At 42.8% G+C, this 16,296-nt stretch overlaps 1 protein-coding gene across 1 annotated transcript in view; it reads right to left on the minus strand.

The window, feature by feature from the left end:
- LOC120515751 (adenylate cyclase type 2-like) overlaps positions 1-16,296 on the minus strand; it is a 623,137-nt gene that overhangs the window by 23,299 nt on the left and 583,542 nt on the right. The window contains exon 23 of the mRNA XM_039737035.1: positions 7,878-7,992. Within this exon, the coding sequence (XP_039592969.1) occupies positions 7,878-7,992 (115 nt within the window). The remainder of the gene's footprint in view (positions 1-7,877; positions 7,993-16,296) is intronic.

The following is a 16,296-nucleotide window of genomic DNA, read 5'->3' on the forward strand; positions in this document are numbered from 1 at the left end:
AATGTATTCTTGTAGACCAAAAGTAATATTTAAGTCTGAGATATTATTAAAACATTGTGTATTGTTCATGTTGATAATAAGTAAGTCTCTTGCTGAGAGAGGGTCTGGCTGTGTTATTCCTAAGGTACCTGTGAGGTTTAAAGTGCTAAAAGTTAACCAGCTGTGTGTATGTCATTCATAGGGCGCTGTTGAGTTATTGCGTGTATGTGTATATCTGTGTATGTGTGTGTTAATCTTAAGGTGCAACAATAGTCCAACCTGGTAATGAACTTGACGAGTACACTTATCCTTGAAGAAAACAGGTAAAGAGTAAGTAGAGGGAAATACTGCGATAACACAATGGCCTATGCTACTCTTACGCTATACTCTAAATCTTGCAGCCCACTGCCCTTGAGGCCTTTTGGCCTATTCCCAAAGGCCTTCTCAATATCACATAATATACCTCTGTGTGGTTATGCTATTTGTGCTAATTACATAATAATAATCTTTACAATTATATAGTGCTTTTCTCACTACTGAAAGAGCTGAAGTGAGTGGGGAGCCACGTGAGCCACCACTAATTGGTAGCATCCACCTGGATGATGCGACGGCAGCCATTTTGCGCCAGCATGCTCACCACACATTAACTGTTATGTGGTGAAGTGGTGAGAGAGAGTTAGCCAATTGGAGACAGGGGATGATTAGGGGGCAAGAATGACCAGGCCATGGAACCCCACTCTTTACAAAGGGTGCCCAGGGCCCTTCCATGACCACAGACAGTGAGGCCCTTGGTTTTATGTCTCATCTGACACGTGGAGCAATGATCATTATATGCGTGCCATCAATCACACCAGAAGTGATTTGTACGAACGCACTTTGCTTTAACATTAACTGCACAGAGAGTCAGGACCTCGGTTTTAACATCTCATTTGAAGGGACAACACCATTTTTACAGCACAGTGTCAACATTACTGCACTGGACCATTGGGATCCACATTCAGACCACTGGGTAAGTGCCCCCTGAGGCCTCACCAACACCTCTCCCAGCAGCAACCCAAGCTGACTGGGCCGGAACAGGTTTAGCTGCAGGTGGATGACCTCTGCTGAAGTGTAGGTGGTATGTTGTGTTGCTATTTTGTTTTCCCCCACCAACATAACTTATCGTCTATGAGGGAGGAGCGAAAGCTTTAGATTCATCAAAAATTTCCATCTCCGGTTTTGGACGGATCTCGACGTTTTAGTGTCCCCTAATAACAAAAACATTGATATTTTGATGACAAGTGTGTGTCTGTGTGTCACAGTTTCTTGAGGACGGTCCAGAGCTAAAACGGGTGGACATTAAAATACAAAACTGGAAACTTAAGCCTGTTATGAGATGACAATGCTCTGATGAGTTTTTGAGCCAAGTTGTGCCAGAGAAAGAGGCCATCTGGAGGAGCCCTCAAATACTGTCATTCTGCAATGAATTAAGAATTCTTCTTCTCAGTTGCTATCATAATGAATATTTTATGATCAGAAAGATCAGCATCAGAGCAGTAAATAATTACTGAAATGTTAGAGAAGAAAGAGTTCGGGTAACTTGGCTGCTAGAACGCAAAGCCCACTGACACTCACGTCTGAATTTTTTTTGCTCATAGGTTTATCAAAAATAGACAAGAATCCAGTAATGCTTTGACGTAGTTTTGTTTATCTCATCAGAACAAAATGTAAGAATCAGTCAAGTAAGGCCAAAAAAGTAGTAGGTGGTGAAGAATCAAATTAATAAAAAAAACAAAAAACAAAATGGCAAACTGAGCAGTCAAGTGCTCCCATTCCTGGCAGTAGTTTAGAAGGTTCAGGTGAGAAACTACAGCTAAAAATGTAGAGATTTGCTACGGCGCAGGGAAGAGAATAGAGAAATACAAGCAAAGAGGCAAAGAGAACGAATGTGGGAGCCCAGGAGGAACTGATAAAGTGCTCTAAAATGGTGTAAATCTGTGACGTACTCTTTCTTGTGCACTGCTGCTGCCACTGAAAACTGCTCTGAAGCAAATCACTCAAAGGTGCAGTTTGGGCGTCAGGTCTGTACAATGGACGGTAGAAAATGATGAAAACCGTGAGACTATAAGTGATAAGGCCTGTACTTTAGTAGCATCAATCTGTGAGTATAACTTTGTGACTTATCATCATACTGTATAATATCATTTTACTTAAAATTTTTGTTTTTCAGAATTTTAAATTGCTACGGAGGGTTAAATATTAAAACAACTTTGCTTTATGTTTGTAGGCTTGACGTTTTACAGTTTTCCTTCTGCCCCATTTACAGGGTTGTGTAGGCCATAAGCCTGCACATAGAGGTTAGGACTAAGCTGCTTGACGAGGAACAATGAGGAGCACCGCTCTATTATCACACATATGCTGATGACACCAGGCTCATAGGACGCATATCTGGGGACGATCAAATCAAGTGGACTGTATAATAAGCTGGTGTAATAAAAAACTCTCTCACTCTGAACGTAAAAAAGACCAAAAAAATCTGTATGTTCACCCATTGTTGTTTTGGAGGATGAGGTAGAAATAATGAATGAATATAAATACTTAGGAACTAACCTAGATAACAATCTTAACTGGAATGCAAATACAAAAAAACCAATATTCTCTAAATGCAATCAGCGCTTATTTCTTCTCCTTAAGCTCAAACTATTTAAAGTGTACAAGGACCTCATGTTGTCCTTTTATCGTAGTCTGTTATCACTTTTCAGTTTTATTGCCTGGTTTATTACTCTGACTAACCAAAATGAAAGAAAACTCCAGCAGATTACTAAGCATGCGGCTACAGTTACCAGAACTGATGGAGATGATCTGGCAAATGTGTGTCAGAGGAGAATGCTGAAGAAACTGGAAATCATCTCACCTGATGACAGACATCCATTACACTTAGAATTTCACTTCAGTAAATCAGGAAGGGAAAACCCAAACAAGTTGCTCCAGGAATTCCTTACTTCCTACTTCCATATGACTTTTTAGTAAGGACTATCGAAGAAAATCGTAGAAGTTTGATATGTATAAGGTGACAATTTTTGGGCCAATACCTGTCTTGTCTCAGTTTGTGTTGTTTTATTTCATTCCATCTCTTATTAGATGGAACCGAGAAGGCAAATTTCCAGTTTTCTTGTGCAAACACGACTAAATAAAGAAACCTTCAACCTTGACCCGTGTGGCAATGCAGGTCTGGCTTTTCACACAGGAAGGAAAAATCCAAAAAGAGATCTCGTGAATATCTTTTGGGTGTCTCCTAGACAGCAATGAGATCAGAAAGAAATAAAATGGAGACATTGTCTTTTGTCTCCCGTCTCTCAGATTTTTATACCCCTGGCATTCTCACAAGTGGCTCCACTTGAGTTTCGGCAGAGACCTCATCGAAGTCACACAATCAGCTCAGCTTTTTCAAGTGGTGTCTTGCCATTTTCTTTTTTGCTTGCAATTTCAAAGTACGCACTCAGTAATACAGTGGAACCTCAGTTTTCGAGTAACTTGGTTTACGAGTGTTTTGCAAGACGAGCTAAATTTTTTAATAAATTTTGACTTGATAAACGAGCGATGTCTTGCAATACGAGTAGTATGGATACACTTTGTCTGCTGAGCGTCATGTGATCACAACTGAGCTGATGGTTCTTCTCTCTCACACGCACACGTCTCTCTCTCTCCTTATCTCTCGCTCCCTCACGTCTCTCTCTCTCCTTATCTCGCTCGCTCGATCACACTCGCATCTCTCTCTCCTTATCTCGCTCGCTGGCTCGCACTCGCCTCTCTCTCTCCTTATCTCTCGCTCCCTCGCGTCTCTCTCTCTCCTTATCTCGCTCGCTGGCTCGCACTCGCCTCTCTCTCTCCTTATCTCTCTTGCTCTCACAACGCGTCTCTCTCTCTCTCTTCTTATCTCTCGCTCCCTCACGTCTCTCTCTCTCCTTATCTCGCTCGCTCGATCACACTCGCATCTCTCTCTCCTTATCTCGCTCGCTGGCTGCACTCGCCTCTCTCTCCTTATCTCTCTTACTCGTGCGCAGCACGTCTCTCTCTTCTCTTGAGGGCAATTGTCTCCTATTCTCCGTCTGAGTCTGTGTGCCTCACTCATACAGTCGACATCCGTATGATCGTATACTGTTTACTACAGTATTGTGACTGTGTGTGTGTGTGTGCGCGCGCACACATCTGTGCTGTGAAGTGCGAGTCCCCGTCTTGCGCCCCAAAACACGAAGCTGAGTCTCAGTACTTTAACAACACCAGCTTTATTCAGCTTGAAACAGCAACAGCGCAGTTATTTACTGTAGCAGGATCTTTATAATGTTCCTTGTATCACCCATTGACAGCAGGCGCTTACAGCATGTCCGCGATCTTTTTGGATACGCTTATACAGCGAACTGCTACAGCGCTGGGAGACTGCGATTGCTTTGGGACGCTCTTCCACCTGTCGTCCCGTTGGGTGGAATCCCACAAGAGTTTAGAAATTCACTCACACCCGCCGTGATTCTTTTTAAAGGTAAAGTGCAGGTTAATTTGTTTTATGTATTTTTACTTTATATTTTGTATTAATCATTTTTATATGAATAGTTTTGGGTTATGGAACGAATCATCTGAGTTTCCATTATTTCTTATGGGGAAATTCATTTTGTTAAACAAGTGCTTTGGATTGCGAGCACGTTCCGGAACGAATTATGCTCGCAAACTGAGGTTCCACTGTATATGGTGAACTGTATGTCGTAATACTAAAGCAGTACTCTGATTGCTGTAGTCCTTACTAATTTATATTACTGTGCTCTACTTAGATTGTAATCATTCTGGAAGAAAAGGGTGGTGCAGTGTTTAAGACTTCAAATCCTGAGGCTGACACCACTGTGTGACCATGAACAAGTCACTTCATCCGCCTGTGATCCACTTGGAAAAACAAAAGAAACGTAACTGATCAGATTTCAAATGTTGTAAGACACCTTGGATTAAAGGCATCAGTCCAAAAATCAGTAAAGCAACTGGAACAAAGCATACCTCATCATTTACTCAGACTTTTAAAAAGCCTCTGATGCAGTCGTCCCTCACCTAGGATTCATTCTGAAACTACAGGCTGTGGGCATCAGAGGTAACCTGTGAAACTGAACCTCCAGTTGGTGAACCGGCAGGAGACAAAGAGTCCAGAGAAGATTAGAATGGGGTGAGGTCATCATGGGAGTCCCTCAGGGGTCTCTCCTTGGATCGTTACTTTGTCTGATTTATTATTAATCACAATGATTCTGGTATAGTTAGTAAACTTGTGAAATTTGCAGATGACACTTAGATTGGAGGGATGGCAGAAACTAAGGAGGCAGCAAAATGAATTCAAAATGACCAGGGGCCTCATGTATAATGCCGTGTGTAGAACTCACACTATAACATGGCATAAGCACAAAAGTGGGAATGTGCATACGCACAAAAAAATCCAGATGCATAAATCTGTACGTACGCCAACTCCTACGTTCTTCCACTACATAAATCCCGGTCAGCATGAAAAGTAATGCACGTGCACGCGCCTGCTGCCCCGCCCCAACTCCTCCCAGAATTACGCCTCTTTGAATATGCAAATCAATATAAATAGCCCTTAAGCTCAGCCTTCTGTGAAAAGACAATGGCAAAAGCACGGGGGAAAATAGAAGAATTTCAGTGAATACCAAGTGGAGGCAAAGAAAAACGTACAGTTTGTTGGTTTAAACAGTAATATAAACAACAAAAGGAAGTTGATCGAGTGACATAGCGTGTCGGAGAAACTCGAAAGCTCACGTTCACAAAGTTGCACAGTGCCCGAAATAAGAAAGAAGTTGTCAGATATCAAAGTCGCCGTGAAAAGGCGAGTCGTAGCCCACCGTCTGAGTGTCATATGAAAGCTTATTAGGGTGCAGACAAAAAAAAGGCACACAGTGAGGAAAAAGCACGAAATGTCAACTTTAATCTCGAAATTTCCACTTTAATCACGTAGTTCATTTTGTCACTAAGTAGAACATCATAAACTTCATCTTTAAATGGTTTAATTTACTAGTTTTTCAATCCCATCGTAACTAAAGTAGCACGTTAAATGCTTTGTTTTGTATTTGATCTTCTATGTGCTTTATGTGTGTGAATCACTACGTGCTTCCGGGCCTTCTCTTCCTCCGACGGGACACAGAATCCATTACATTCGTGATGTTGCAGCTCTCTGAATAATTTAAATACTGAGAAGTATACGTGATATCATTTTCATGATGAATGTTAAAGCACGTTATTAAACATGGGAACACGGTGGCACAGTGATTGTTCATGTCTCATGCAAGGTGTTTGCTCCGCCGTGTGCTACCTTCGATGAAATACTTTATTGTAGCAGTACTGTCTCTTTCAAACATACAAACCCCCAATTCCTGTCCTTCCTTTTCTTTCCCCAAGTAACCGATCGCCACACAATCAGCTCTGTAATAGACGTTAAGCCATCTGTAAGCTTAGAACGCCGATTTTTCAAAACTTTAAAGGAACATTGAAATATCTTCATAGTACGTGTTTAATTATTCTATCCATCTATCCTTTCCTTGTCGCGTCAGCACCAGCAAGAATACAGTGCGAGGCAGGAACAATACGTGAACGGAGTGCCAGCTCCTCACTAGCACTGCAACACCGTGTAGTTAAAGTTAATATTTTATCTGTATAATAAACATATTTTGCTGCACTTCATCTTAAAAATGATATCGTCATCATATGTAAATACGCGCTTTATAAAGTGGCTCAGGTTGTGCGATATTATAACTGTAGTGCAAGTTTACAGTGGGGTGATTGTACTTATAAGTACAGACAGCTCTTGAAGGAGCACTTGATGGACTGATGGAGTGCGTTTAGAGCTCTTGGGATGAAACTGTTTATGAACCGCGAGGTCCGTACAGGAAAGGCTCTGAAGCGTATATCATTTGAGAGCAGTCCAATAGACAACATGGCTGAGGCAGCGTGTGCTTGATGCTGTATACCGATAATTCTCTTTCCGATCAGCTGCTGTAGATCTGTGATTCACACTCAGATACAGTGATATAAATACTCCGAGTGGTGCAGTGAGAGTAATATGGAAAAAGATGATCCGCTGTGGGATCTGAGGTGCAGTGAGAGTAACAACGCTAAAGCAGTTATGGCATTTGGAATAGTTTGGTCATTCTGTGGACCATTATATTGTTACAGGTTAATTACAATCAGATGCATTAAACTAATAAATAATATGCGGTTAATTTCAGTGTATTTATAAAGCCACGTCAGGGATGTGGATCTAAAAAAGAAAGGATAACCACACAGGAACAGTAGCCCTGCTTTGATGCTGACTAGATAGAGATCTCAGAAAATATAACAATTTAAAACCAATTCTCAATTTTTAACTCCTTTTACCTCATGTCTCCATTTTGTTTAAAGCTTTGACTCTTAAGGGATAAATGAGAAATCTCATGGGCCATCAGAGGTAAACCTTTGAGAAGTAACATTTTGCTATGGATTGTTTTTGATACCTGTACCCCTTTTGTGATACTTTTACGTGGCAGGGAATCACAGCACAGACCTATGGATGACATTGAGCAAACACGCAGATAACAATCTATAACTCATCTTCCTTTTACAGGCTGTGTGTTTCTGTTGTTTCTGCATGGTTAGCAGAATTTATCGTCGTCTTCGGTTGATCCAGATCTTCTCCATCTCACTCACTTGTGTCTCCAACCAGATCTCCCTAACTGATGATGAAGCAGCCTTTGCTAATAAAATATTCGAGCTCCTCGGTTACATCAATTAAGCTGCTAGACGTTCCTCATTCACATTTATTAGTTACTGCAAAGTGGGCAGCTTGATACAATATGGTGAAATATTAGGCCACTTAGACCTGAGGCTAGTGCTGCACTTACCTACTCTGAGCTTGAAGTCGTTGAAGGAATGTTTATTAATGACATCGAGTTTTCCCACGAGGGCAAAAGCAAACTCTACCAAAGTCCCGATATGCATATACTGTCTGTCATGCTCCTGAAATGAAAAAAGACGCACAAGTTAAATGACAGTACAGACGGAAACTTCCATTTGTTGTAAGCAACAGAAAAGGTGTAAGGCTTCCAAAAAGATTCAAAAAACAGCCTAAGACTTCCAATGGCTTTCTTTGAAATGGCTCTATTCAATAAGGGCGCGCACAAAAAGGCGAGCTTCAAAAGGGCGACCTCAATTGGGCGCGGCAAATAAAGGCCCGTGTTAATAAAGGCGAGCTTCAAAAGGGCGACCTCAATTGAGTGCGGCGAATAAAATATTTTTGCTTTCACCTTTTTATATGTTCAATCATTGCCTTTATCTAATAAATTTTCTGTAATAATTTTGTTGAGTTTGCCTTTATTCGCTGCGCCCAATTGAGGTCGCCCTTTTGAAGCTTGCCTTTATTTACACGCCCTTATTGAAGGACACCCCTTGAAATGGACCTCCCTTCAGCTTACAACGACCACTGGCAGGCTGTGGCCTGTTATAATTCTCTCATCGAAATACATGTGGGGTCTGCAAAAAGACCCACTAAAACAGGCCAGATAAACCTCGGACAAATTAGAGGGTCCAGGCCTCATTATAAAGAACAGGCTTATAAAGTCCAACAATCACAAGAGATGTTCCACAAACCTCACAAGAGGAAGGATGACTGTAAACCCCATAGCTTGTAAATGAAAGGGCAGACATAAAAAATGTTATTATGAACAAAATAAAAAAAATAAAAGAAAAGGCTCAAAGGAGCAAAAAAGGAATTAGAAGCTATCTTTAGGCACGGTGGCGCAGTGGGTAGCGCTGTTGCCTTGCAGTTAGGAGACCTGGGTTCACTTCTCAGGTCTGCCCTGCGTGGAGTTTTCATGTTCTCCCCGTGTCTGCGTGGGTTTCCTCCCACAGTCCAAAGACATGCAGGTGAGGTGCATTCGCGATCCTAAATTGTCCTTGGTGTGTGGGTGAGTGTGTGTGTGTGCACTGCGGTGGGCTGCCACTCTGCCCAGGGTTTGTTCCAGCCTTGCGCCCTGTGTTGGCTGGGATTGGTTCTAGCAGACCCCCGTGACCCTGTGTTAGGATATAGCGGGTTGGATAATGGATGGATGGAAGCTATCTTTAAATGTTCGAAATACAAAAAAGGCCACAGTGGCTTTTTGTCAAGGCTGGGGACTTTGGGATTTAAGGCTTGGGGTGGCACAGTGGTAACACTGCCGTCTTGCAGTAAGGAGACCAAGCTTTGCATCCTTGGTACTTCCTATATGGAGTTTGCAAGTTTTCCCTGTGACTGCGTGGGTTTCATCCAGGTGGTCAGGCTTTCTCCCCCAGTCCAGAGACATGCAGGGTAGGTGGACAGGTGATGGTAAATTGGCCCAGTTGTGCACGTGCTGTATGTGTGTGTGTGTTCACCTTGTGATGGACAGGCCCCCTTGTCTAGGGATTGTTCTTGCCTCAAGGGATAGAATTCAGCTGCCCTGCAACCTAATTCTGGATAAGTGGGTACAGAAAATAGATTGCTGGAAGTTTGAAATACCCTGCCTGGCTAAACAAAAAGTCACACACTCTAATATTTCATGCTTTGGATATGGCACACATTCACCGTGGTATCATTTCAATAAGCTTATGCAATGTCACAGCATTTATTTCCATTCAGAGTTGTATCTTGTATTGACGATGGAAAATCAGCAGTTTCTGAAATGTCTGCTATTGCACAATGAGAGCAGCAACAAGTCATGGAATTAAAGAACAACAAGACTCGGCGCCTAATTAAGCAACTGGTTGGAGTGAAATTGGTTGGAGTTTGAGGCCCTGACTGAGCTGGTCTTCTGCTGGCTCCCTCACTTCACATTTCATTTCTGTTTGGGTGCCATTTAAGGAAAGAAATGAAGAAGTTCAGGGGAACAAATCTAAAAAACAAGTCGATTAAAATGAAAGGAAAAGAAGTTAATTAGCAGCAAAAACAGGTCACCAATTAAGAAAAGGGTTAGAATGAAAACCTGCAGCTACTGCAGCCCTCCAGGACTTGAGTTTGAGGTCCCGGCTGTAGGTGTCCATCTCTATCAGTGGACATTTAAAGGACTCTGATTGCATTCATTTTTTCTTTTCTTTTTCCCATATTTATGTATTAGTGGCATATGTGGTTGAGTGTTTTGAGTTGTGATTTGTGTGGATGGGAGTTGCTGCAGCGCGATATTATGCATATAGGGGTTTTTAGTTGTGTCCAATTTCTTATAATAATCATTTTTTTTAACTCAACTCTGCCATCACTGGTGTTTCTGTACTTGTGGTGGTGTAGGATGGCAGCGCATATCACAATCGTGCCGGCTCAGAGGGTGGCACAACTTCTCCTGTCACTCATTTCCACCCCAGTCCCACCACTTACAGCCTTCATTCCACTCTTTCTGTTCCCACACAGCGCCTCACAAGCTGCCTGCATGTCACAATATATTAACAAAGCATAACATAACAGAATTTAAAAAGAAAATTACAATACAGAAGAACATTAACATTAATACAGAATAATATTACCGTCAGTGGCATCCATTCTCGACAACTTTTTCAATTTTGTCGGCATCATGCTTTATATCATTCGCTGTTCTTACTCCTTAAATTGAAACAATACTTGAAATTCTTTCGCATTTTGGTAAATGTTTAAAAATGTAAATTTTTGTGACAATTTCAACACCACACGCATACATTTATCAGACATAACAATATATAGTAGAATAAAGTATTAAAACTGAAGGTATGTGACTGACACTGTGGTGCTGGGGAAGAACACTCCGCGCTGGCACAAGGGAGAATTGTCCCAAAATGAAAAGTTCACAGTGTATTGCACAGCAGTAAGTATTACAGTAATAGGCTGGCGCTGGCACATGCAGTTTGCTTTTTTTTGGCCATGATGGTTAATGGAGACTGATGGTTAATCGAAAGACGAATAATCGAGGTTTTACTGTAGTTTGAGCAATCTGTGATCATCAGAGGTGACTGTGCAGAGGGTGCAGACCTAGAAATACCTGGGAGTGCAGCTGAATGATAAATTGGACTGGACTGCCAATACTGATGTTCTGTGTAAGAGAGGTCAGAGCCGACTATACTTCCTTAGAAGGCTGGAGTCCTTCAACATCTGTAATAAGATGCTGCAGATGTTCTACCAGACGGTTGTGGCGCGCCCTCTTCTATGCGGTGGTGTGCTGGGGAGGCAGCATAAAGAAGAGGGACGCCTCACGCCTGGACAAACTGGTGAGGAAGGCAGGCTCTATTGTAGGCACGGAGCTGGACAGTCTGACATCCGTGGCAGAGTGACGGGCGCTGAGCAGACTCCTGTCAATCATGGAGAATCCACTGAACAGGATCATCTCCAGACAGAGGAGCAGCTTCAGCGACAGACAGACTGCGGTCAACGTCCTGCTCCACTGACAGACTGAGGAGACCCCACACTATGCGACTCTTCAATTCCACCCGGGGGGGTAAACGTTAATATTTTAATTAATTTTAATAATGTCTGTTATACCTGCATTTTTATCACTCTTTAATTTAATATTGTTCTTTATCAGTATGCTGCTGCTGGAGTTTGTGAATTTCCCCTTGGGATTAATAAAGTGTCTATCTATCTATCTATCTATCTATCTATCTATCTATCTATCTATCTATCTATCTATCTATCTATCTATCTATCTATCTGTCTATCTATCTATTATATTATATAGTGCCTATCTATCTATCTATCTATTGTCAGAGATGGCTGGGGTGGCGACCCGTCCGGGATGCCCAGGAGGACCGGAGTAGGGCTTGTGCCTTCCCCAGACCATGTGGGGGCGACCAATCTGGTACCTTTGGGGGCCACGGGTACAGAGCTTTGAAGCTCCACCCTGTAGAGCCCCGTGGTAACCGCCAGGGGGCGCCTGAATGCCTTGGAGACCCTGGACCTCAGCACTTCTGCCACACCTGGAAGTGCTTCCGGGGATGCAGTCGGCACTTCTGCCACACTGGGGCGTGTCGGTGGAAGGTTGCCAGAACACACCTGGAGCACATCCGTTGGGACATAAAAGGGGCCATCTCCCTTCAGACAAGGGCAAGAGTCGGGAGTGGAGTAGGACGGAGCTTTGGAGGTCAGGAAGAGGCGGCCTGAAGAAGCAAGGCATTGGTGTTGAGGCCAGGACTTTGGGGACTTGTGGGGTTTGTGAGCACTACTTGTAAATATGGAGCACTTAAATACAAATGTGTATTGGGTGACATGAACGTGTTCGCCTTCTGTGTCCGGGCCAGCTTCGACACTATCTATCTATCTATCTATCTATCTATCTATCTATCTATCTATCTATCTATCTATCTATCTATCATATAGTGCCTCTCATATCTATCTATCTATCTATCTCTTTTGTTGTTTCCTTTGCTTGATGCAGGCCAATTATTTGACCCTTCTGAAACAGCGAACCGTCTTTTTCACGACCCCAGGATATGCCATCTGACAGGCTTATTTAATAAACGAGAAGCTGCTCACGGCATCAGTGCTGCCAGCTGAAACATACCCATCACTGCAGTACTTGCCCAATAGAAGGCTCTTACATATTTGCTTAGTTAAATCCAACTTTTTTGGGCCAGACATGGCACATAATGTAAAAATGCCTTTCGAGGGAGAGGAACTGTAAAATCACTGGCTAGATGAGACCATGCGAAGCAAAGTATCTTTATAAGTAGACAGTTTAACTCCATAATCCCAAAAGAAGCAGAAGGAAGCAGTAAGAAAGGGGCCAAAAGAAATGCGCTTTGTAATGGCGGAGGAGATCCTAGGAGATGTGGTCCGTGAGAGGCATGTCATTTCAGACGGTGCCTTCAGTAAGCATACAGACCTCTTTGCTTTCTTTAATACTTTGTTACGTTGCAGCCTAGGGCTAGGGCCTTTGTGTCGAGTGACCAGTTGCTCATGGAGTCCCAAATGTGGCACATTACCTGCATTGTGAGGGAGTGTCAGTTACGGCGCTATGGCCATGTGCTGCGTTTCCCCGCGTGAGATCCGTCTCACAGGATCCTCATTGTTGGGGACCCGAGTAGCTGGACCAGGCCAAGGAGTCGCCCACGTAACACCTGGCTGCAGCAGATAGTGGGTCATTTCCGGAGGCTGGTACTGGACAGCATGTCTGCCTGGGGCGTTGCCAGCCGGGCGGAGTGGTGGCTCTGAGGCTAAGGATCTGCGCTGGCATCCCGAAGGTTGCCTGTTTGAATCCCGTCACTGCCTAAATAGATGCTACTCTGCTGGGCCCTTGAGCAAGGCCCTTAACCTTCAATTGCTCCAGGGGCGCTGTACAATGGCTGACCCTGCGCTCTGACCCCAAGGGGTATGCGAAAAGATGCATTTCACTGCGTGCTGTCCTGTATAACTATGTATGTGACAAATAAATAAATAAAAAATTATTAGAACTGGGATCCCGAGCTGTTTTGTCATGTGGTGTGTGTGGCAACACGCTGTAACAGTGCATGCTCCCCAACTTGACTTGGGCTAAAATCGTTTCAGTTCTTTTTTCCTTCTCAGCAAACGACACTCAACCCCCCAAACTGAAAATGTGAAAACAAGGTTTTAGAAATGACTGCAAATGTATTCCAAATTTCAGATTCACACAAGTATTCAGAACCTTTGCTACGACAGCTCAAATTTGGCTCAGGTGAAACTCGCTATGTTGATCATCGTTGAGATGTTTCAGCACCGTTGTTTGGAGTCCAACTTTGGTAAATTCAATCGATTGGTCTGATTAGGAGAGGCACACACACACACACACCTGTCCATAGAAGGTCCAACAGGTGAGCAGAACCCAAACCATGAGGTTGAAGGAATCACCTGCAGAGCGTAGGGACAGGATTGTGTTGTGGAACAGATCTGGGGAAGGCAGCAAATTAGATTTCTGAAACACTGAAGGATCCAACGGGCACAGTGACCTCCACAATCCTTAAGAAGTTTAGAACATCCATGACTCTTCCTAGAGCTGGCTGCCTGAATAACTAAGCAATTAAGGGTAGAGAAGGGTCATGATGGTAAGAGTGGTGAGCAAGAACCTGATGGTCAATCTGGCTGAGCTTCTGAGAAACCCACATTCAGATGGGAGATAATGTCCAGTGAGATGTCAAGCAAAAGGACCCCATTCATTGGCTAACTAAACAGATTACAATATGCAAGCTTGTGAGGTAACTCAGGCCCCTCCTTCAGGGGGTTTCCTTTCGAAAGCATGCATATTGTAGTAACAACAACAATATTTATTTCTAGAGCACATTTTTATACAAATAATGTACAGTGGTGTGAAAAACTATTTGCCCCCTTCCTGATTTCTTATTCTTTTGCATGTTTGTCACACAAAATGTTTCTGATCATCAAACACATTTAACCATTAGTCAAATATAACACAACTAAACACAAAATGCAGTTTTTAAATGATGGTTTTTATTATTTAGGGAGAAAAAAAAATCCAAACCTACACGGCCCTGTGTGAAAAGTAATTGCCCCTGAACCTAATAACTGGTTGGGCCACCCTTAGCAGCAATAACTGCAATCAAGCGTTTGCGATAACTTGCAATGAGTCTTTTTCAGCGCTCTGGAGGAATTTTGGCCCACTCATCTTTGCAGAATTGTTGTAATTCAGCTTTATTTGAGGGTTTTCTAGCATGAACCGCCTTTTTAAGGTCATGCCATAGCATCTCAATTGGATTCAGGTCAGGACTTTGACTAGGCCACTCCAAAGTCTTCATTTTGTTTTTCTTCAGCCATTCAGAGGTGGATTTGCTGGTGTGTTTTGGGTCATTGTCCTGTTGCAGCACCCAAGATCGCTTCAGCTTGAGCTGACGAACAGATGGCCAGACATTCTCCTTCAGGATTTTTTGGTAGACAGTAGAATTCATGGTTCCATCTATCACAGCAAGCCTTCCAGGTCCTGAAGCAGCAAAACAACCCCAGACCATCACACTACCACCACCATATTTTACTGTTGGTATGATGTTCTTTTTCTGAAATGCTGTGTTCCTTTTACGCCAGATGTAACATTTGACATTTGCCTTCCAAAAAGTTCAACTTTTGTCTCATCAGTCCACAAGGTATTTTCCCAAAAGTCTTGGCAATCATTGAGATGTTTCTTAGCAAAATTGAGACGAGCCCTGATGTTCTTTTTGCTTAACAGTGGTTTGCATCTTGGAAATCTGCCATGCAGGCCGTTTTTGCCCAGTCTCTTTCTTATGGTGGAGTCGTGAACACTGACCTTAATTGAGGCAAGTGAGGCCTGCAGTTCTTTAGACGTTGTCCTGGGGTCTTTGTGACCTCTCGGATGAGTCGTCTCTGCTCTTGGGGTAATTTTGGTCGGCCGGCCACTCCTGGGAAGGTTCACCACTGTTCCATGTTTTTGCCATTTGTGGATAATGGCTCTCACTGTGGTTCGCTGGAGTCCCAAAGCTTTAGAAATGGCTTTATAACCTTTACCAGACTGATAGATCTCAATTACTTCTGTTCTCATTTGTTCCTGAATTTCTTTGGATCTTGGCATGATGTCTAGCTTTTGAGGTGCTTTTGGTCTACTTCTCTGTGTCAGGCAGCTCCTATTGAAGTGATGTCTTGATTGAAACAGGTGTGTCAGTGGAAATTGAACTCAGGTGTGATACACCACAGTTAGGTTATTTTTTAACAAGGGAAGGGGGCAATTACTTTTTCACACAGGGCCATGTAGGTTTGGATTTTTTTTCTCCCTAAATAATAAAAACCATCATTTAAAAACTGCATTTTCTGTTTACTTGTGTTATATTTGACTAATGGTTAAATGTGTTTGATGATCAGAAACATTTTGTGTGACAAACATGCAAAAGAATAAGAAATCAGGAAGGGGGCAAATAGTTTTTCACAGCACAGGAGAAGAAAGACAAAATATAAAAATACAATTAGCCAATACTAATTAACCTTGAATAAAAGTAAGGTCTAGCGGCCAGGGAGGACAGAAAAAAAAAAACTCCAGACGGCTGGGAAAAAAAAAATCTGCAGGGGATCCGAGGCCACGAGACCACCCAGCCCCCCTAACATAAATGATCTTAATCAGTCCTCATGGTTTCCAGCCTTCACATGGAAGAACTTGAAGATGATGATCATGTGGACCTCTGGCTTTCAATCCATTAATGTAGGGACAGCACATTTTAATATTGCTAATGTAATCAGTTCAGTTAGCCAATAAAAGGTGTCATTTTGCTCGACTTCTCATTGTTTCCAAAATGGCTAACACGGTACAACACTCTACTCCAAGAAACTCCCAGAAACACTAACAGCATTGCAACACTCCACTAGTCAGGGCTTTATGG

Source organism: Polypterus senegalus, chromosome 15, assembly GCF_016835505.1.
Source record: "Polypterus senegalus isolate Bchr_013 chromosome 15, ASM1683550v1, whole genome shotgun sequence".
NCBI classification, from domain to species: Eukaryota; Metazoa; Chordata; class Cladistia; order Polypteriformes; family Polypteridae; genus Polypterus; species Polypterus senegalus.